Genomic DNA, 21,374 nt, shown 5'->3' on the forward strand with positions numbered 1-21,374 from the left:
CATTCCAAAAGTGCAGTGTCTCCAGCAAGACAACTCAGTTGTATCTAATAATCTTTGCATCATTATGTCCAGAATGCTTTCCTTGGTGTGTGGAGACATCTGCTGTCCAGATTTAAAAAGGTTGTTCCTCATTTGCTTGTACGAGGTTTAAAAAATGTCATCAACTTACTCAATGCAGCAGATGCAAGTTTAGTTTTTCCAAGGAAATAAAAATTAGGTCAGATGCAGCACCTGTTTCTAGGAAGAGCCGCCTTCTTTATTTTTTAAAGTAGCTTGAGCAGCACACCTGACCTCCTTGTATCTAAACAAAACCAACTCAACTGGAAACAGTTAAGCTGACTTAGGCACAGTGATAGTGGCTTGTTAAATTAATCTTTAGTGGCTCATCTGGGTTTAGGAACCAGGTTTGTCTAGCTTCTAGGCAATTGTGTTAAGTTCTAGAGAACCCTATGTGGAAAACGGAGGGTTTTTTTCCCTTCCTATCTGATCTTTGTTGTCCAGAAAAATTAATCCACTATTGAAGCTCACATCTTCATTCTAACTCAAATCTTGAGTAGGCTCTGAGTTCACAGTACTGGGAAGCTAATTGTCGCTGGGCCGATAAGCCCACGTCAGTTTTTAATTTCCCACTGGTTTAAAAAAAAAACACACTGCATTTTTCTAAATTCCAGTTTGAGGATCTTCCTACTATTATATTTTGATGATTGTTCCAACTGAGCTCTCATTCTGTAGGGCAGCTTGCCTTACTGCAGCCTATTTAGGTACAAACAACCTAGGAGAATATTTCGTACCTGGGGACTGTCTGTCAGATCAGATATCAGTATGCATCCTTTACCTTTTACATGATTGTCATCATTCTTCTCTTGCTACTTACCAAAGCTGGGTTTGTGCTGAAATTAAGGCTGCTTCCTTCTGCTTCACTGTAGGATCGGTTAGCAAATTTTAATGCTGAATTGGCAGCATTGCTGCCATCTGTATCTGTCTTGGGTACTTACGACTCCCATTACACTATCCTACCTGAGCACCTCACAGTCTTTATTGAATTTCTCTTCACAATAATGCTGAGACAGGACAGTGCTGTTATCTCCATTGTGCAGATGGAGAACTGCAGCACGCGTAGTGGGAGATTTGCCCAAGGTCACATCAGGAGACTTGAACTCAGATCTCTAATGCCTTAGCCACTGGACCATGACTACAGAGTGGGATGTCAAAACACAGGATTCTGATACCACCACAGCACCAAGCAGGCTATTAGGCTGGGAAGGAAGTAAGTCGTTATTAAGCCATTAATTGCTGAAATAACAAAAGGGTCCAGAGCTTTCAACAGAGGTGGGGTTTTCTATGTTTGTTCCAGTGTGAAAGCTCCCCCCTTCAGATAAAGGAAAGGATCACACACGTATAACTGAGCTCCTTTCCTTGCATTGCAGAAAGAAGAGGTGGGTGATAACCACAGCCAGCTGAACATGGAAGGGGCTCTGGTTGCCCGGGACAGAGTTGGGGTACAGGACTTCGTTCTTTTGGATTCCCACACCAGTGAGGCTGCTTTCTTGGACAACCTTCGCAAGCGATACAGAGAGAACCTCATCTATGTAAATATGCATGCTTTTATGACTTCATCTTTCATGGCAATGCTGGTACTTGTGTCTAGAAGATAGTGTGAACTAACATGTAATTTTGGGAAGGTGTCATGTCTCAGACTACAACCTGCTTACAAGTCAGATCTAAGAATAAGGGCAAATGGGGCATCTCTGTGGAACCATTGTATTGGGATGATCAGAGTTCCAGGTGGACTTAATTTCTCTCGTCACTGCAGTGTTGACTTGCTGGAACAGAGTGAATTATCTCCCCAAGAATATGGCTTTCTAATGCTTATGTCTGCTATACAAGGAGGAGTTGAAAGATGTTTGCGGTATCTGGCAAGCTGACTGCCCTGTTTGCCCTTTAGATAAAAAAAAAAAACAAGTGCATATCTTCTTTGGATGGTATGGCTTATGTTCAGGGTATATGAGTGGTTGTAATAAATAACAAAGGAACACGAAAAGCCAAGCCAGCACAAAGAGTGCTCTGAACCTCAGGATCAAAATTTGCTAGTTCTTAATGGCTTTGTTTTTTCAAAGGTGCTGAGCACCCACAATGCAATGTTTTTGCTGTGCAGATCTTAAATGGTAGAGAATATTCCAAATCTCTCTTCTGTTAGATGAAACTCAATATTTTGAGGCAAGTGTGTGTGTGGGGGGGCGGAAATGAAAGGACTTGGTGGAGTGTCAGTTTAGTAGGTTCTAAAGTGTTGTGTAACTTTGGCTCCCTGAAATATTCTCAAATTAAGGCAGTTAGACTTGCACCTTGAAACCTGAGATTTGTTTATCTGCAGGGCTCAGGAAGGAATTATTTCTTTCCATATACAGTCTTATGAAAGAGTTGGACCAACTTTGGTTGGGGAAAGGTACAAGCTTTTGAGCTACACAGAGCTCTTCTTTAGGTCTGGGGAAGGAAGCAGAGTAGAAAGAAGAGCACTGTGTAGCCTGCAAGCTTATACGTTCCACCAACAGAAGTTGGTCCACAAAAGATATTACCTCATCCACCTTGACTCTTTCATATCCTGGGACCAACACAGCTACTACACTGCAGACATGCACGGTTTTAAGTAACCACCAGATGGCTTATGGGTTTAGCTTTCCTATGAAGCATCAGCATCACATCTGGAGAATAACAGACTTTCAATGATTTAACAAAACAATGTTAGTTGTAGGCAAATATGTTCCTATGTTAACTGGGATATAAATATGAACCAAATCCCAGAAGCATCAAGGGACAGAGATATCAAAAGTCTCAGTTAAGACAATTAAAGGACTAAACAAGGGGTCAGCAACCTTTCAGAAGTGGTGTGCCGAGTCTTCATTTATTCACTCTAATTTCACGTTTTGCATGCCAGTAATACATTTTAATGTTTTTAGAAGGTCTCTTTTTGTAAGTCTATAATATATAACTAAACTATTGTTGTATGTAAAGTAAATAAGGTTTTTAAAATGTTTAAGAAGCTTCATTTAAAATTAAAATGCAGAGCCCCCCGGACCGGTGGCCAGGACCCGGGCAGTGTGAGTGCCACTGAAAATCAGCTCGTATGCCGCCTTTGGCACACATGCCATAGGTTGCCTACCCCTGGACTAAACCAATGTAATGACGTTACCAGCCAACCTTTAAATAAGGGTTTAAGTGTATGGGGAGTTAGAAATGGAGCACAGAAATATTGAAGTCTTTAAAACCTTTGTTACAGAAAAGTTCCACATTTTCTATTTTGTCAGTTTTCACATGGTACGCTTGAGGTTGCCCTTCAGGAGAAGTCATTCTGTTTGTTTACTCTGTTCTTCCCTGTAGACATATATTGGTACCCTTCTAGTATCTGTGAATCCCTACAAAGAGTTGGATTTCTACTCAGTTAAACAGATGGAGATTTATCAAGGGGTCAACTTTTTTGAACTGCCACCACATATGTAAGTAGCACTAAATTCCACTGCTTTCAGTTCACATAAGCACTTTTTGACTTTCATAAGGTCAGGTCTAGCACTGTTTCTGTTGTGTTATATTACAAACACTTTCAAACATAATTGGTGGGGGAGGACTTTTCACAATAGCAATCTTAGCAGGTAACTTGCTAACTTGTGGGGTTATTTATCAAATAACTTCAGTTAGACAATATCATAGGACTGGAAGGGACCTTGAGAGCTCATCTAGTCTAGTCCCCTGCTTCATGGCAGGACTAAGTATTGTCTAGTCTAGTATATGTCTCTGCAGAGTTGGCATTTGGATGTCAGAACTTGGACGGAGGGTAATTTCAACTTTAGTATTGACACAGCTTTGAAAATACAAATGTTTTGTGAATGTTAATCACTCTTCACAACTTCCCTGTGAGGGCATGTAAGTATTTATCTCCATTTTACAGAGGGCAAAACTGAAGAGCCAGTTTGTCAAAAACCACAGGGAAGAATCTGTGTCAGACAGGGCTAGAATTAAGGAATTTTACTAGCAAGTCAGAGCTCAGCACATGCCTTCCTCACTTACCTGATGATAGGATGTCAGACCATCAGGGCATAATTCCAGTACTGAGTATATCCTTTCATCAGTTTCTGAAATGTTCCTTTTCACAGTCTCTGCCCTTCCTCCTGGCTCCCTGGGCTCCACCTATTCTCAGTGCTCATAATTCTGCTTCCAGCTGGTTCTGGGAGCAGGAAGTGAGTTGAGGTCAAATTTCAAAGCTGGACGTTGATTTTTGCATTTTCTTCTCAAGTATGGTGTGGAGGGGAAGTGGGAAGGGAAAGTGGCTGCACTAATTGTTACCTTTTTAAAAATATCTTCACGGGCAGAAGTTGGGGCTCACCAACAGGCTGCTTTAAAAAAAAATGAAAATTTGAGGTTGATCAGTCTCTGCCTTTGGGTCACGGACTTGCAGTGTGCTAACCTGTGTCCACAGCACATGGTGCACAGTCCACATGGGTTCTGTTGATAAAGCTCTTTTCCTCCATCATGTGCCTACATCTCCATTTGAATTAATGTTTCTACTTCCAAGTTGTGAATCTGCAAATTTTCTGCTGGGAACATTGCTTGCCTGTCCAATTCAAGGTCTGTAAATTTTAGCTGTCTCCAGTGTTAAGAAACCTATGGAACATTTTACTCCTGTCAGAGCTTTCTGTCATTTTGTATGGCTGTTTCATACTGAGTAATTCTTTAAAGCTGATTTTTTTTGTGGCTCTTATTCAGATATGCCATAGCTGACAATGCTTACCGGGTAATGTGTGCTGAATACAATAACCACTTCATCCTCATCTCTGGGGAGAGTGGTGCTGGGAAAACAGAAGCCTCCAAGAAGATCTTGCAGTACTTTGCCGTGACCTGCCCAACTACGGAACAGCTGCAAATAGTCCGTGATCGCTTGCTGCTCTCCAATCCAGTTCTGGAGGTAAAAGAAAAATTTAAAAAAAAAGACCTCTAAAGGTATACTATGAAGAGGAGATTGGCTGGCTGAAAGATTTCTCTGTTTATAAGACTGAAATGTTTTGAATGTATGGAAGGAAGAGGAGATCTCATCAGAAGAATGGCCTCCAGTTTGTAGGGATACTTGATCTCTGATTGCATTACAATGAAAGTAATTTCAGCCCCTTTGCAAGAACATCCTTTCTGACTTGGAAAATGTGAAGGAATTGATGTAGGCCAGTTTGTTGTCCAGGGATTTAAATTTTGTCCGTTTGTAAGCTGAAAACTACATTTCTTCATCTATAATAAAAACATCTAGTCTCCCACTCAATATAAATGCTGTGCAAAGAAGAGATTTTTGTCAGTAGTGCTCCATAAAGAAAAGAGAAAATATTTTGAGACTATTTAATAAATGCTGACCCATATCAATGAATGAACAAGCCTCTCAGAGCATCTGTCACCTATCCCTCTAGTTGCCTAATGTGCAGGAAGGTAACTGTGGATACTACTATTCAGGGCAGGTTTTCAGAGCTCTCCTGAAAATGAGATGAGCTGAGAGCTGGATATAGATTCGTGTGGTGGGTGCACACATTCAGTGAACTTTAGATGACACGTGCACATATTATCAGAAATTTTAGGGAAAGCTTGTCTAAGTCTTCATGACTAAACAATGGCAGTAAGTAAATGTGAGCCATTGATACTTAACCCTACATGAAGAACCAACTGAAGAGAATCCGAGAACTGAATGTAACTAATGGTGAGTTTGGGCACATGGATTCTACTCTTATGGAATGCTCTGTCAGCAGTGGGTGGGAAAAGAGGTAGGCAAGTATGTCCAGTCTCAGGTAAATACAAACCTAATTTTTCAGAGTTTCATGGGATTTAGCTGCCCATTGACTGACCAAGCGTGACAAGAGAGGGGAAAGTGCATAGGCTATCTAAAGCTGTACATGCTGATGGTTCTCCCTCAGTTCCTCATGACCCCAATTCTAGATGCAGAGCTCTCAGCAGCAAGAGGAGTGACTTGGTTTTGTTTGTGTCTCTGCAGGCTTTTGGAAACGCAAAAACTCTGCGTAATGACAACTCAAGTAGATTTGGAAAATACATGGATATCCAATTTGATTTTAAGGTAACAACAGATGTGTTGGACCATTCTCAAAACAAGTTTAACTATTTACCTGTCTGGCACCAGCATGGAATACTTAGTCAGTAAACCTTATACTGCTCTGCAAAATTATTTACCATGCAGGCTACCTTCTGACCTCATTTTTACAGCTCTTGCTTTTTTTGACTGAGGGTCTGAAGTCTTGTATCTTGGAAGTTTCCAGCATTATTGGCAACACAGCCAACTGCTCAGTGGAAAAGGTAATATTTCACTACAGAGCAGGAGCTAGTTGAAAGGACAGTTACTCCTCAGACTGTGTGTGTCTACTTGTGAGGGATATTTTAATAGAGAAACTAATGAAGTGTAAGAAGAGCAGATAGGCTTCTGGTGTCATCGCTACTTGTCACAGGATGTGTGTGTTAATAAGAATACAGCAGTCACAAGACTTCTGCTGGCTTCCTGTCACTTGGACTGTTGAGTATTGAAAGCTTAGCAGTCTAAGCTCACTTGGCTGTTTGTGTTTGTTTTTTTTTGCTTTGTTCCCCTCCCTCTCTCCTCTCCCCCCCAGGGAGCTCCAGTGGGAGGGCATATCCTCAGTTACCTGATTGAGAAATCCCGAGTCGTTCATCAAAACAATGGGGAACGGAATTTCCATATCTTCTACCAGTTGCTGGAGGGTGGGGAAGATGACCTGCTTCGCTGGCTAGGACTGGAGCGCAACCCGCAGAAGTACATGTATCTTATACAGGTTGGGATAACTAGGCCCCTGGCATGGAACTACCTGTGGGGTTCTAGAGGCTGCATTTGGCAGCATAGATCTGCAGTACCTGTTACCTTGTTCTGTAAAGGTCCTGTATTATGATCACCTATGACTTGATGGGTTTTCTTCACCGTTCATGTACTCCATTACAGTAGAAGTCATGACTATAGCTAATGATTTTCTAAGTGGTTAATACTGTAGAACAGCTGTCCGTGTATGGTTTTCTACCCTTGTTTCACCTTTTGACACTGATTTGCCGTGGGTCTAGAGCTTCAGCAATATTAGTGCCTCAACTTCCTTTATTTCTAACTTTTTTGGATGGATTTCTAACTAATGGATAAAGCACATTAGAATGAGACAACACTATGGGTTGCCCAAATTCTGCCCTTAGGCTGTGAAATCACTAGAAGCTGCATGAGAGTACCAGACTAAAACTTGGTCCTGAATTAGTTTCTACCCTCTAGTTATGAATCCAACCTATCCTTGCCTCTCCTCCATTCATTTAGAGAGGGATTTCACAATGAAGCAAACTGAAATTTTGTTCCAGACTGTTGCCAGGCAAATGAGTGCACTATCGTAGAGGCAGCATTGTGACTTAATGGCAGATGTCACTAGGCGGAAGAGCTGGCTGGTGTTGTATAAAAACACCCCTTTGGTTCATTGGAAAGCATGGCCTAAACTGCTATCTGCAAGTTACACTTGGTGTAAAGGTCTCTCTTTTTAAGGCTTTCTTTATTAATTTGGTGTAAAATAAGTAAGTTTGAGGACTTAAGCAGCTGTTATGAAGAAAAGTGTTCCCTATGCTTGTTTATAAAATGCAGAATCATGTGCGCAAACTGCTGTTTTATGACCTCCTATTTCCTTTAGTTTTTGATGGAGTATAATGTGCAGACAACTTGCCCTTCTCCCAGTATAGACACACTGAGTAACAAAGGCTACGTTACTATAAACATAATAGATGGCTAGAGCCCAAACGTCACCATAAATGTGCTAAGTACCTAGTACCCAGACTCAACACGCACCATGCTCTTAAGTAATGGTTACAGAAAGGTCTGACCAGTAGAGCCATGGGCAGAATGGGCAAAAGTAGAATAACCTTCTGTGTGTATATCTACGAACAAGGTGATAAAGAGCTGAGAGAACTGGGAATCAAAAATGCCAAGCCAAGGTGTGATTGGCTAATGGTACACAGATCACCTGATCAATAAAACTGTAGTGATGAATGCAAAGTTTTCATGATCTTTCTTCTCCTCAATAGGGTCGATGTGCCAAAGTGTCTTCCATTAATGACAAGAGTGACTGGAAAACAGTCCGCAAAGCCTTCTCGGTCATTGACTTCACTGAAACAGATATTGAGGTATAGAGGCAAGAGAAGGGATGTGCATTTATGAAAGGGGGTAACTGCTGATTCTGTCCTGGTTCAGGCTGGATATCTGGGGACATTTCCAAATAAGGGCTGTAGCTCTTTCTAAGGAAGTGGTGGAAGTCTCTTCCCTTGCGACACCTAAAACTGGACTGGATACAGTGCTGAAGTACGTGTTGTGGGGAACAATCTTGCACTGACTAAGACGTGGACAAGATAACCTGAGAGCAGGAATTGTCTGAATATCTTACTGGCTTCTGATAGTCCATAATGGATAGAAAAATGGGATGCAATAACCAATGCCTGTACCCACCAGGGGGAAAATGCTTTACAAACAGTATTACTGGGCCAGTGGCAAACTTTCTGATCCCCTCCCCACCCTGTGTTTTTCTGGTGTCAGAAGCGTGTTGCTAAAGGAAGTCTATACTGCTACCACTCTAGTGAAAAATGTCATGTGTATAGAGGTAGAGATTGATATCAGAACTTCATGTCACCTATAAAACCCTATAAAAACCAGGGGCTGTTATTACTCTTCATATCATTAAACATTTGCTTGATAGATTTAACTAAAAAAAAAAGACCAGGAAGAGAATTAACTTGATCTCCTGCATAATACAGGACACAGAATTAGGAGTTTGTGGGGATATGGTTGTGGCTTTGTCAAATGACCAATTCTTTTTCAGATGCGTGGTACAAATTAAAACATTCTCCCTCTCTGCAGTTTCTAACTGATTTTTTTTATATCACTTAAGTAAGTTGGGTCCAGAGTTCATTGGAGTATCATCTGTGCCTCTCTGAAATGGCTCTATAACTGCATTTGGCAAGTGCAAGAATTGCTTTTGGCTTCACTGCATCATATGTGCATCATAAGTGCTCTTTTTCTGCTACCTGTGTGTTGTGAACTTCTCAGGAGTAAGGGAAGAAGGGTCTATAAAAGTGATACTCCCAGCACCAAGATGGCCTGAGATACAGGTCCTATTGTAATCATGCCTGGTGACCTCGTCTTTGCCTCTCCCATGGACTTTGGTGATTCCCACCATCCATCTACTACTTAGGTTGAGCGGCTGGCTTAATTTTGAAGTGTCAGCTGATGTGCATATCCTAGGGAGTCAGACTGGAAGGAGGTGGCCAGGTTGGAGTGTCCTTCTGTACCAGGTCTAGAGAAGTAGCTGATTTTCAGATCAACAGATTGCACTACCACTGAGCCAAACAAGAGCCTATTCTGCTTAAGAGTAATGACCATGTAACCATATGAACTTGACTTTTAACAGTCTGTGTCACTTTGGCCTCAGCATCTCTTTGGGGTCATTGCCAGTGTCCTGCACCTGGGAAATATTCAGTATGAAGAAGATAGTAACGGTCATGCCATCATCACCAACGGCAGCCAGATCAAATGGATCTCAAAGGTACCATCTATGGGGAGACAGGAAGCTTCCATACATATTTGGAGGCAGGGGCCCAGGACGCTAGGTTTGAGGGCTTGCTTCCCTTCCTTGCTATGTTTTTTATTTGTGGATGGTAGCATGTACTGTCCTAGGAAGCGTCCAGATTCTCTAGAAGGACAGCCTCTGCTCTGAGGGGCTCACCTGGGCTGTGTGTGTCAAGTCCGGCTTGAACAGTCCCTATGCTAATCAGGGGATCCTAGAAATGTAGCAGTGCAAGGGACTTTGAGAAGTCAACTCGTCAAGCTCCCTGCACTGAAGCAGGACCAAGAAATCTAGCCCATCCCTTCCAGAGGTTTGTCCAACCTGTTTTTAAAAACCTCCAGTGATGGACTCCACAACCTCCCTCGGGAGCCTATTACAGAGCTTAACTACCCTTAGAGTTAGAACGTTTTTCCTAATATCTAACCTAAATTTCCCTTGCTGCAGATTAAGCCCATTACTTCTTGTCCTGCATTCAGTGGACTCGATCAATTATTCTCCACTGTCCTCTTTATAGCACCCCTATGAACTCTCTACTGAGCTGCCAGATGCAGAATCCTGAAGTTTAAATTTTTTAACTCTTGCCATCAGCATAAAGATGGAAAAGTTGAAATCTGTAATGTATAATATGCAACAGGCTCCTTAGCATTTTAATTCAACTTTAGCCATCAAGGGTATTTATATTACATTACACTTCTTGTGTAACTGATTCATGCTTTTCATTATGGGTGTGGTGTACTAAGGCATTACTAGAATATCCTCTGTCTCATTGGTTTTTAATAGTGTTTTTGTCCCCAGTTGGCATAAAGACACACACTGTCACTTCCCAGACCTATGTAAGTGACTTTGCATTGCTTGCAGGGTGGCTGCTGACAGATGTGCACAGTTGTTGCTATGCTGGCACGTAATGTTTTAGCTTATGTGGCTCCTTCTTCAGTCCAATGCACAAAAGGGTCAAGCTGCATGTTCAGACTGGAGTGGCAGCAGCATCCATTTGAAATTTCCTGTTGTCAGTAGAAATCAACTGCTTAACATTGTTTTAATATCATAAAGGAGATCAGAGCAACTTAATCTGCCAATACTGCCTCCCCCTAACAACCAGAAACGGGTTGTGTGGGCTACCCCCTAAGAGAGAAGCAGCAGCTCAATACTCCACAAAGGAGCAAACCCCTACAAGGTGCCTGTGCAGTCTGCCAATACACTGGGGGAGAAAATTCTTGATGGACTCTAATCATGGCAATCACGTTAAACCAGTGCAAGTAAGAAAAATGCTGTAGTTTAAAATCTCAATATGACCAGAGATAACTGAGATAGCAAAGGTGTCTCATTCCTTTTCTTTAAATCTTAATATGATGGATTCCACTACTTATCCGTGGGTGCAGAGAAATGCAAATGTTGATTGCCCTGTTACGTTTTGGGTTTTCAAGAGTAATTAACAGTAAAAGGCAGCAGCCTTGACATTTTGCTCCAAATTGACTGTATGCATGAAATTACGCTTTGTACTCTAACTGTGGCTCTCTCTTCTTTGGCAGTTATTGGGTGTCCACTTATCCATTCTACAGGAAGCTCTTACACACAGAAAGATAGAAGCCAGATCAGAAGAGGTATAAATTAAGCCAGTGTCAGATTCCTCATAGTCTATTAGAAGTCAACACAGTCTAGTGGTAAAACCCTGGGCTAAGGAGCCAGGATACCCTGTGTTTTGTTCTTTACACACTCTCAGATTCTCTAAGGAAACTTCACCAAGTTTACTGAATGTCTCTCTTTTCCTATCTGTAAAATAATTGTGATAAGAATAGTTACCTTCCTTTGTAAATTTGAGATATTAAGTTGAGAAGTGTTGGTGTGAGGCTGCCTTCCTGCTGAGTGACATGACATAAGTGATTGAAAAAAGTTAGGAAAGAGGAAGGTTTACACACAGCCACATGTCTGAGCCAAATTATCTTCATTTGTGTAGTCTGTAAAGTGCTTCTTGAAAAATTTGGCTTCATATGCAGATGGGAGTATTTGTATAAAATGTCCGCTTATAACATTTTGTGTTTGAAAGCCACCAGAGTGTTCCCTTGAAATTTGGCAGTGTCCCAAAATGCAGCCTCCTAATCAATCCTGATAGCGTATGCCCATTTCCCCCTTATATCTGGTGTACATCATTTAGCTCGTATATAGATGAATGTTTGCCCCCAAATTAGAGGGTAAAATGGGGCTCAATCCTTATTTTTATTCATCCACTATTCATCCTCTCCTGTAGCCTGAATGTTAATGCTAGGAAATTCGTAGCTATTGTCTTGCACCTTCTGACCAAAAAGATGATATATATGGAATATCTCATTTTATTTCAAAACCTCTTTGTCTTCAAGTCCATCTCATCATTGTGAGACTGGACCAGTCTAAACTCTGCTACAGGTTAGGATGTGTGCAGCTGGGTGGGAGATGTGTAGAAGTTGGGCACTAGGACCCAACAAACGGTCTCATAGCTGGGGTACTAGAGCAGTAGTCACACCAGCCTGAGGTGCGACCTATGGACTGGTACCTGGAGCTGTGGTTGGCTTCAGTTTTGATCTGAAGGCAGAATTCTTGCTCATGCTTCAGTGTGAAATGGAGACTGTCAGATGGTAGCCTGCTCTCTAATCCATGAGCATGAAATGAGTTAGAAATTACTGACTTTGAGTTATCTTTTACCTGCTTTTTTTTAGGTCCTAAGTCCCCTGAACATAGACTTGGCATTCTGTGCTCGGGATGCAGCAGCTAAGGCGATTTATGGACGGACTTTTACTTGGCTAGTCAACAAAATTAATGGATCTTTAGCCAACAAGGTTGGTTCCCTTCTAGCTAACACTGTGCTCTACAGATGAGTACTGTCTCATTCAGTGAATGGACACTGCTTCCAGAATGAGACAGTAATGTGGTGTTTTCGACCAGATATTTCAAGTCTGGTAGTTGAGTTCAGGGATTCAAACCACAGTGAGCTGGAGATTCATGTTCTGCTTGGTTGCTGGGGTGTTTTTAGTATTCGATTTTAAAAAAAACAAAACCAAACCAAAAAAGCCCAAAACATTGTCATGTACTTTGGCCAATGCATGACCTACTTTAAAATGGTCCATCCTGACTGGAAGTAAATACAAATCTATACATGATCACTTTATAGCTGATAAGAAAAAAAATCACTGCTTTTGTAGGATCTATCCAAACTATAGTATGTGCTTGTCCCACAGGATATGTGGCAGCAAACTAACATGCTATTTGCTGGTCTGTTATGCTGGCGCAAAAACAAGGGGAGTTTAGCATAAAACTAAGCTTTCTAGAGTCAAGAAAAATGTTTTCCAAATGGTGACAAAACTTGTATGGAAAGTAGCCTTGATATCTTTGCTTAAGAGAGAGAAGTGTCCTTCAAGACTAGTTGAAGGAGGTCTTTGCTTTTGGTTTGGTAAGCTACCAAGCAGCCATGCATGGAGCCGTTTTTATTATCCCAGATACGTAATTTTGAATGGTGGAAAATGTGGGTTGGCTAGATTCCCCCATTAATGATTTAATCTTTGGATTCCTCTCTGCATCTACAGTAGCTGTGCACCAGGATGCATGTTGTACTATCAGCTTAAGAAACCCAGGTCTGAGAGTTAACATTAGGCTTTGAGTTGGAGTGACTACAAATGTTCACAGAGCTAGGAACAACCAGGAGTCTCCAGCATGGGATCCCGTATCCTACCCGAATATAGAAGGCAATGGTTGTCTGGAACAAATATATGTGATGGCCATCCTGCCAGTGTCTATAAGAGGGCGACGCCATTGGAAGATAAAGGGGATTTATTCCACGTTCTCTCCTACATCTATGCCCAACCTCCACGAAGAATATTTAGATCTGTCTTGGCTTGCTCACCAAAACATCTGGTCAGTTCAGCTGCAGAATTGCCTGCTAGAGGGACACATGTGGTAATGACACTGTTCCTGTAATGAATCTCCCTGGTCAGTGGCAGAGTGGGAACAAATGAGAGATGAGGTGAAGGGAACCACATGAATGATGCAGAGCAATTGCACCAGTTACAGAAATCATCTTTTCCTCATGGAGCATTTAATGGTATCTTTGGCAGGACCTCACGAGGAAAACGGTGATTGGGCTGCTTGACATCTATGGGTTTGAAGTGTTTGATACAAACAGGTAAGTGCCACTGAAGCTGGCTCAAACTATGCGTGCACTAATGTGGGTCTGCTTCCAAAGCAATGCATGGCCATTAGGGCTCAGGCTTTGGCTTACCCTAGAAAGGCAAGGAAGTTGAGTCCCAGCAACCTTCATCAGCTCTGAGCTGTACCTAATCTGTGACACGTGTTGCAGTATGTAGGCGTAACTGGCTAAGTGAAGCACAGTGAAGGTCTCAACTCATTTCTTTGCTCTAGATGGATGATTGTGTTAAAAGTCCAGAATCATATGGAAGAACTTGTGCATGTAATATTGGAGTGGGCCATCTTCTTGTGTGGGGCAGCTTTCAAAGCCTCTAGAGAGACAGCAGGATGCAACAACTACCTTCTTCTAGCCAAACAAAACTCATTGCCCTGTAATGCTTATTCTGTCGTCATATGTTCAATTATAAGGCTGTTGGGAAGGAAGTTAGTGATGGGTGACAATGTGGCAGTTGAGTTCAGAAACATTCAACCATTAGTCTGCTGCCCTGAGCTTGCTGTGTCAGCAAAAATGGGCTGGGAGTCTCTCAAAAACAGCCCTTCTGGGAAGAATGTTGGTACTTCCCTCTGGAATTGCAGCTCAGATGATAGTGTGCGTATGTTTGGGGAAGGTAGAGGGCGGAGTTAGCTGAACTTTATCAAAGCTCTCTAATTTGGTTTGAGTTTCAAGCAGAAGTTTTAGGGGCGGTGGGTGGAGATGGAAGAGTGGTGTATTTTATCCAGACTGATCCTCCAGTTCTTATTAAACATCTACACTGGTAGGTAGCCACTCTTGAAATGGGATATGGGCTTTTTCTATTAAAATATAGTCCTAATGGGAAAACAAAACTATAGCTGCCTCAGCTATTTCATGGGCTCCTCCACTGTAATGGGGAGAAGGGTTATAATAGGAATTCTCTTTTTACACTTCTTTCCCTACAAACCAAGAAGGCAGCTAGAAAGTTTTCCTTTAATGCACATCCTTATTCTTGCTTATTTTATTTTTCAAAAGTTTTGAACAGTTCTGCATTAATTATTGCAATGAAAAGCTCCAGCAGCTGCTAATCGAAATGACTCTGAAGGCAGAGCAGGAGGAATATGAGATGGAAGGCATAGAGGTAACTCACTGCTTTTCCCTGTCTCGTTCTCTTGAACGTCACGGCACAGCAAACTTACCCTTACTCACCACGGCATTAATAGTGCTGTTTAAAACTTGCCATTATAGTTGAAATACCATTGACATTTGAGATGGAAAAGGCATAGTGGACCCACCCATTCCGTTCCCTTCAGTTAGTGCAGGATTATCATTGAAGGTATGTTTTCATATTGTCACGTGTTTTAAAGAATGCTTCCCTTTGAGAGCTACAGAGAGCGCAGCCTCCAACCTCTTCTGTCCTGGGGGCCCTTTCCCACAGACCCTCCTCCCATTTGGTAACATGGGATATGTAGGATAGTCATGACCCCTGAATGCCTGTTTAACCCCCACCTTCCAGTTGAGAACCCCTGTGCTATGTAATAGAATTCACTGGAAGCTCTTGCTATACTTGGCCTCACTTTTCCCCTTCCTTACTTTGATCCCATTACTCCTAGTTGTACCCTTTCTAGAGCGTTCAATCATTTTGGCTGAGTTAATTTGTATGCTTTGAAGAAGAATGTGGCAGAACTAGGACTCTTGGCCAGAAAAAGACTCTGCAATGAAATGCCTTTGTAGACATGAAGATCCTTGTAACGTAAGAATGGCCATGCAGGGTCAGACCATTGGTCCATCTGGTCTGGTGTACTGTATTCCAACAGTGTCAAGCACCAGATGCTTCAGAGGGAATGAACAGAACAATTATCAAGTGATCTGTTCCCTGTTATCCAGTTCCAGCTTCTAGAAGTCAGAGGTTTAGGGACATGTGGGGCATGGGTTGCATCCCTGACCATGTTGGCTAATAGCCATTGAAGGACCTATCCTCTATAAACTACTGTTTTTGAGCCCAGTTATACTTTTGGCCATCACAACATCCCCTGGCAACAAGTTCCACAGGTTAACGGTGCATTGGATAAAGACATACTAACAACAAAAGATGCAGCTGAGTGTGTTTCAACAGAAGAGACTGAAGGGTTGCAATGTAGTAATGTAGAGATTAAGATAATTCTGCCCATGCTGCTTAAACGGGGAAGATATTGAGGAGTGGCTGGGTCAAGCACCTCTCCAACAAAACCTTAAATTCTAACTTGGAATTATTTCAGGTTGGAGTAGGTAAAATTCTCCAAATTCTTCAAAATCACTTTTCCCTTTCTAATCCCAGTGGGAGCCAATTCCATATTTCAACAACAAGATAATCTGTGACTTAGTTGAAGAGAAACACAAAGGAATAATCTCCATACTGGTAAGAACCAAATTTATGCCTAATTCTGCAGTGATCCCATACTATTATTGCTTTCTCAATACGTTAAGAACTCTACAGGACCCAGGATGTAAATATATGGATGCCCAAGTTCTGTCGTCAGGCCTTTGCTATTAAAAAGGTTGGATAGAATACTAGGTTAGAGTCTGAAAACGCCACAGAACACCAAAGTAAAGTTTGAGCAACTTATACTTTTTTCTGAGCTGTGCTCTGAGATTTTTCTCCTTGTTCCTCCCTCTGTTTACTTATCTCTGTTCTCAAAAACCCCAAGTTACAGCCACCACCATCCTGCATTGGATGCAGGGGCTGCTTGAATGAAGCTTTCTAGCCTGTCAACATCACTAAGGGCACTGTTTGCAAGAGAACTCCTAGAGTTCAGAGCAGCCTTCCTCTCCTCTTTGGGATAAATGGGGTGGGGGCCCTATGAGAAAATCAAGTTGCTTTAAACTTAGTAATACAAAAACCAAGAAAGGTAAGATTTATAGAGATTCTTTCTGTAAAGATGCATGTAATTCAACAGTGATGCATTGTGCTTTGACCCCCATGGCTTGCTGACTTGTAGACAGAGGAGTGGAGAGTTTATCACATGGATACAGAAGCTGAGTGATTAATGTACTGTAATGAAGGGCAGGAGTATCATGATTCTTGAAGCTTAATGCTAGTATTCTCATTTTAATGAAGAACATGTGCACGCAGAACTCTTCTATACATATCATAATTGTGTGGGTGGGGGGTGGTTCTCAGGTAGAAAATATAAGAATCCAGTAGGTTTGGAGGCTTTTGGACTCTTAGAAGTTGTAATTAATGTTGACCAAGAATATCTAGCCTTTATGTATTCCTGGGTCTCAGTGCCTAATGATATCCATTTCTTCCACCCTGCCACCTTCATGTGAAACTGACTGTGAGACAGACAAGGAGAGAGGCACACGCTTGCAGAAAATGTAAAATTCTCTGCATAACAATAGTCTTGTAAAACTGAGTTATGAATTTTACAAGGAAGCATATAAATGTTTTGTATGAAACTGAATAGTTTATAAACTGAAAACCTTAATTCTAGTTTCTCATGGTAATGGCTGTAGTTAAGTTACAAGTAATTACCATGACCTGTTATCTTGTAACCAGACTGTACTAAGTTAAACAGTCATTAGATGACAGTTTGTGTTCTGAAAAAAGTTACTTGGCATTTCTTTAACAGCTGCACTCTTATTTGAACGAGGGTAGGTGTATCCACTGCCCAGATTTTAGTGGCATTCAAAGTTAAATGTGCATTAATATGGTACGTTTAATTAAATCATGATAGAGATAAATACATTTTTAATACACCCCACCTCCCTAGACTTACCTTGCTGAAACAAGGCATTTTATTGCAAATTTTCTCTATACTTTGATATTATATGCTGAGAATACTCCTAGGGGCTGAGAATCTGCCACTTTCGTTGACATGTAATGGGATTGTGGGTTTATAAACCTTCTGAAAACTAGGCCAGCTTCTCTATACATCAGCACTAGGATAACTACAGTGATGGATGCTATTAGAAAACCCTAAAATCAGTAGATAACCACAAATCCCAAATGTACAAATGACCACTCTCTAAACAATGTGGGGATCTCTGAGGGGATTTATACACTTTATACAGATTACAGAAAATGATTTTGGCAAATCCTGGGTCAGTAAATCATGTTCAGATCTGCCATCAGGAGGGAGTAAGGTCAGATTAAGATGCTGCAATGTTTCTTCTTTAAGGATGAAGAATGTTTACGGCCTGGTGAAGCAACTGATTTAAGCTTCCTGGAAAAATTGGAAGAGAAAGTAGGAGATCATGCCCACTTCTTGACGTATGCACTTATGCTCTGTAACCTACTGTAGACGAAACTTTCCCTAGGGTTTCCAATGTTCTGTTCTGAGGTCCTGTTTTATACCAAAGAAAAGTTCCAGTCTAGCAGGCTGCCCACAACCTACCACTATGATAAATGACATTATTAGAATAGCGGCAAAGAGTTCAGTGGCACCTTATAGACTAACAAACGTATTGGAGCATGAGTTTTTGTGGGTGAATGCCCTCATGTTCCAATACGTTTGTTGGTCTATAAGGTGCCACTGAACTTTTAGTCTGGATCTGTAAAAGCAGCAAACACAGCTACCTCTCTGATTGTTTGAATATAATCTGTGGTATGTGAGAGGAGGGAATTCCTTTCTTCCCTGTATCAGTAGCTTGCCAATATTTAAGCCCAGTTTATCCATCCTTCTATGTGTATTTTATATCCAAATCAGGGACCAATCCTGTGAGATGACAAATAGCTTCAACTTGCATCAAAGTCAGTGAGAGCTGAAGGTACTTAGCACTAGGCAGAACTGAGCTCTGGAGATGAGCCCAGCTTGCAGAGCTTGGATTTGGAGCCAGATACAAACTTCTCCAAAGAGCCCATCTCCATGAGATGTGTGTGCCCCTGCTAGATTCTTCCCAACAAGCATCACTTTAGTAAATATTTCTTTTGCTCCAGTGCCTAGTGCTAGGGCTCTGTTGTGGTAGGTGCTGTACAAATGCAGGTGAAGACAGGGTCCGGACTAGGTGTCCATAAGAGAAGGCTAACTAAAAACCAGTGAGTAGCCAGCAGTTCACAGAATCAAGGTTCTGAAATGTTACTTCTGGCTGTGTGACACTCAGGACAATTCCTTGTGGAGAGTCAGTAACTAATCTGCCTGCTACTTATCTGTTCCTTAATATCGTACTCTCTTTGGGACTAAGATCTTCAGAGAGAATTGCTAGAACTATTCCATTTTTAAAAAAGGCAATGCATGTTGGAGGGCAACATCAGTGTGAATACACTTCAGTCACAAATGGAATCTTGCCATTATTAAATATATATTATAGTAGTTCCCAGAAATACTAAACATTCACTGTTTCAAAGTTTCAGTGTTGTCCTCTTTGCATTAGGTATCTGCTATTCATGAAACACCATTAACTGTGTTTTTTTTGCCTGCTTAGTGTAAAATTTTGGGGTGTCTTTTCAAACTGAAATAAGGCAGAAGCCAGCTGCCATCCTTATCCCGGCCACATAGACAAAGCTAATAAAAATATCTGAACATTTAAATGTCTTCTGCAAGGTGTAAAGTGTATCCTGAATGAATGGCCTTTTCTAACGAGCATATAGCAGGCCGCATAAGATTATGGGAACTACCATGACAGTACGTGAACCATTTCTCTTTAAATAGGCTCTTCATTGTTAGATGGCTTCTGACCAATTTGTGAAATGTCTATATAGGCCGCAACCCTGCAATCAGATTCATGCTAATAAGAGCCTAACTTGATGTCAGTTTCTGTTTTTGCAACATACTGTTCTTAGTATGGTTGATTCCACCATTCTCATGAGCTGAAGAAACTATTCGGCTTCTTGCTTTTCTTTCTGTAGCCGCAAGCTTGCAGATCAAAAGACACGAAAATCAATTGACTGGGTGGATTTCCGTCTCCTTCACTATGCAGGGGAGGTCACTTACTGTGTAGTAGGTGAGTGTGGACTAGACAAGCCTGCATTCTTGAAGAACATTCTAACGGTTCTCCCTGTGACATGTGCTTTAACTTGCAGCACTTAAGCGGGTGGTGGCAAATCCTCCAACTCAAGCACCTGATTAGAAAACGATTCTGAAATATACTTGCTCTTAAAGGGCACTCTGCCTTTCCTTTTTTGCTCTTATTTGGACTATCTCAAATCCCCAAGTCTAAATTTTTGATAGAAAAATTCAGTTGTTTGAAGATTTAATTCATGCAACTCACTTTTCAGAAATATGGGAAAATCTATATAGATGTGGTTGAAACTGACATGCGGGGCCGGGGACAAATCAGCCTGTATGGGCACCCCCTTAACATTTTTTTTTATACAGGTGAAATCTGGTTACAGTGAACTTCAAGGGCAGCTGCAGGTTAAATATTGATAGCACCCAGCTGTATAATTAAAAGGTAGTTGTTATATTGTCATTCTTGTGTATAACTATAATGAAGTTCACATAATTAAAACTCACCGTGAGGCAGTCCCGCCCCAGAACTGACCTGTGCATGGACCCTGTAGCTGGGGGCCAGTCTCTGAGCTGCTCTGCATCCACCATGGGGAGCTCGTGGGCCAGGGCCTGGCAAGCTGGACTTGCCCCGCACAGAAATAACCAGACGCGAAGGGGCCTCTCACAGGCTCCCAGGGCCTTCCTGTGACCTTGCTGCTAGCAGGCTGGTCTGGGGACTCGAGGAGGGCAGCACTGACCCCTGCTAGATGAGGCTGGGAGGTCCTGGCCCATGGAATGCCTGCATGGGACCTGCGCAGGGATAATCGCCGCTGCCTCCAGCACGGCAGGGCAAACCTGAGAATTGCTGCCAGGATCCTCCCACAGATCCCCACTGAGATCCTCCAGCCCCGATCAGCTCCCGGGATCCCTGAACCCTCCCGAGCAACAGACGCATGCTGTGATGGGTGCATGTGAAGTATTGCATCTGACCCTGTGATGTCAAAGCGTGGAGGCCCCCCAAAGCGCAGGGCCCAGAACAGTCACCCTGATTCGCCCCACCCCAAGGATGGCTTTGCTGACATGAAAGCATATCCAGGGAGAGGCTAAATTGAACACTTGGGGTCAAACTGTGTGAGTAATTTCACTTTCACACATGAGTAACTTCACTCACACATAAGCCAATAGGACTACTCATGCAAACAAAGCTGTCTGCATAGGTATTCATAAGATCAGTGCCTTGATTGCTAGTTGCTAATAGGAAATTGTTGGGTGAATACTCTGGGCCAGATTCTTAGCTGATGTAAATGACACACAGCTCTTGAAATCAATGAAGCTACCCCAATCATAACAGCTGAGAATCTGTCCTATCTTCTGGTTCAGCTGCAAGGTCTGAGTACAGCGCAATTATAGTTCTAGAGCTTCAGTCACTAAGCTGCTTCAGAGAATTGCATTGTCTAAACAATACAAATAGCTTTCACTGGCCTCTGTGTGCACTCTGGGTTGGTTTTAACCTGAGCACAATGCTTGTTCCTCGTGTAGAATCTAGCATCACTGATGGTTGCAGTGGCACTTCCATATGTTGGTTCCTATGTGCCGTGAGTGTTGCGATCTATGGATCAAATGTCTGTTCTAAAGACCAGTTCTTAAAGGTGGTGGTCTTTTTCTGCTCCTGGTTGCAGTGAGACTTTCACGTAGAAGGGTCAGCTCAAAGAATGA

General features: G+C 42.0%; 2 protein-coding genes across 3 annotated transcripts in view; one reads left to right on the forward strand and one right to left on the reverse strand.

Annotated features, from left to right (window-relative positions):
* KCTD10 (potassium channel tetramerization domain containing 10) overlaps positions 1 to 21,374 on the reverse strand; it is a 78,890-nt gene that overhangs the window by 20,643 nt on the left and 36,873 nt on the right. The window contains exon 8 of one of the 2 annotated variants that reach the window (XR_007769551.1): positions 4,781 to 4,948. The exons of the other annotated variant lie outside the window; for it this stretch is intronic. The gene's annotated coding sequence lies outside the window, so the exon portion shown is untranslated. The remainder of the gene's footprint in view (positions 1 to 4,780; positions 4,949 to 21,374) is intronic. 2 annotated transcript variants of the gene reach the window in all.
* Positions 1 to 21,374, forward strand: part of MYO1H (myosin IH) — a 58,985-nt gene that overhangs the window by 19,730 nt on the left and 17,881 nt on the right. The window contains exons 2-15 of the mRNA XM_050924566.1: positions 1,428 to 1,589; positions 3,376 to 3,491; positions 4,756 to 4,954; positions 6,017 to 6,097; positions 6,642 to 6,821; positions 8,092 to 8,190; positions 9,489 to 9,602; positions 11,153 to 11,224; positions 12,314 to 12,433; positions 13,706 to 13,773; positions 14,785 to 14,890; positions 16,067 to 16,147; positions 17,910 to 18,001; positions 19,577 to 19,671. Of these exons, the coding sequence (XP_050780523.1) occupies positions 1,428 to 1,589; positions 3,376 to 3,491; positions 4,756 to 4,954; positions 6,017 to 6,097; positions 6,642 to 6,821; positions 8,092 to 8,190; positions 9,489 to 9,602; positions 11,153 to 11,224; positions 12,314 to 12,433; positions 13,706 to 13,773; positions 14,785 to 14,890; positions 16,067 to 16,147; positions 17,910 to 18,001; positions 19,577 to 19,671 (1,585 nt within the window). The remainder of the gene's footprint in view (positions 1 to 1,427; positions 1,590 to 3,375; positions 3,492 to 4,755; positions 4,955 to 6,016; positions 6,098 to 6,641; positions 6,822 to 8,091; positions 8,191 to 9,488; positions 9,603 to 11,152; positions 11,225 to 12,313; positions 12,434 to 13,705; positions 13,774 to 14,784; positions 14,891 to 16,066; positions 16,148 to 17,909; positions 18,002 to 19,576; positions 19,672 to 21,374) is intronic.

Source organism: Gopherus flavomarginatus, chromosome 15 (assembly GCF_025201925.1).
Source record: "Gopherus flavomarginatus isolate rGopFla2 chromosome 15, rGopFla2.mat.asm, whole genome shotgun sequence".
NCBI classification, from domain to species: Eukaryota; Metazoa; Chordata; order Testudines; family Testudinidae; genus Gopherus; species Gopherus flavomarginatus.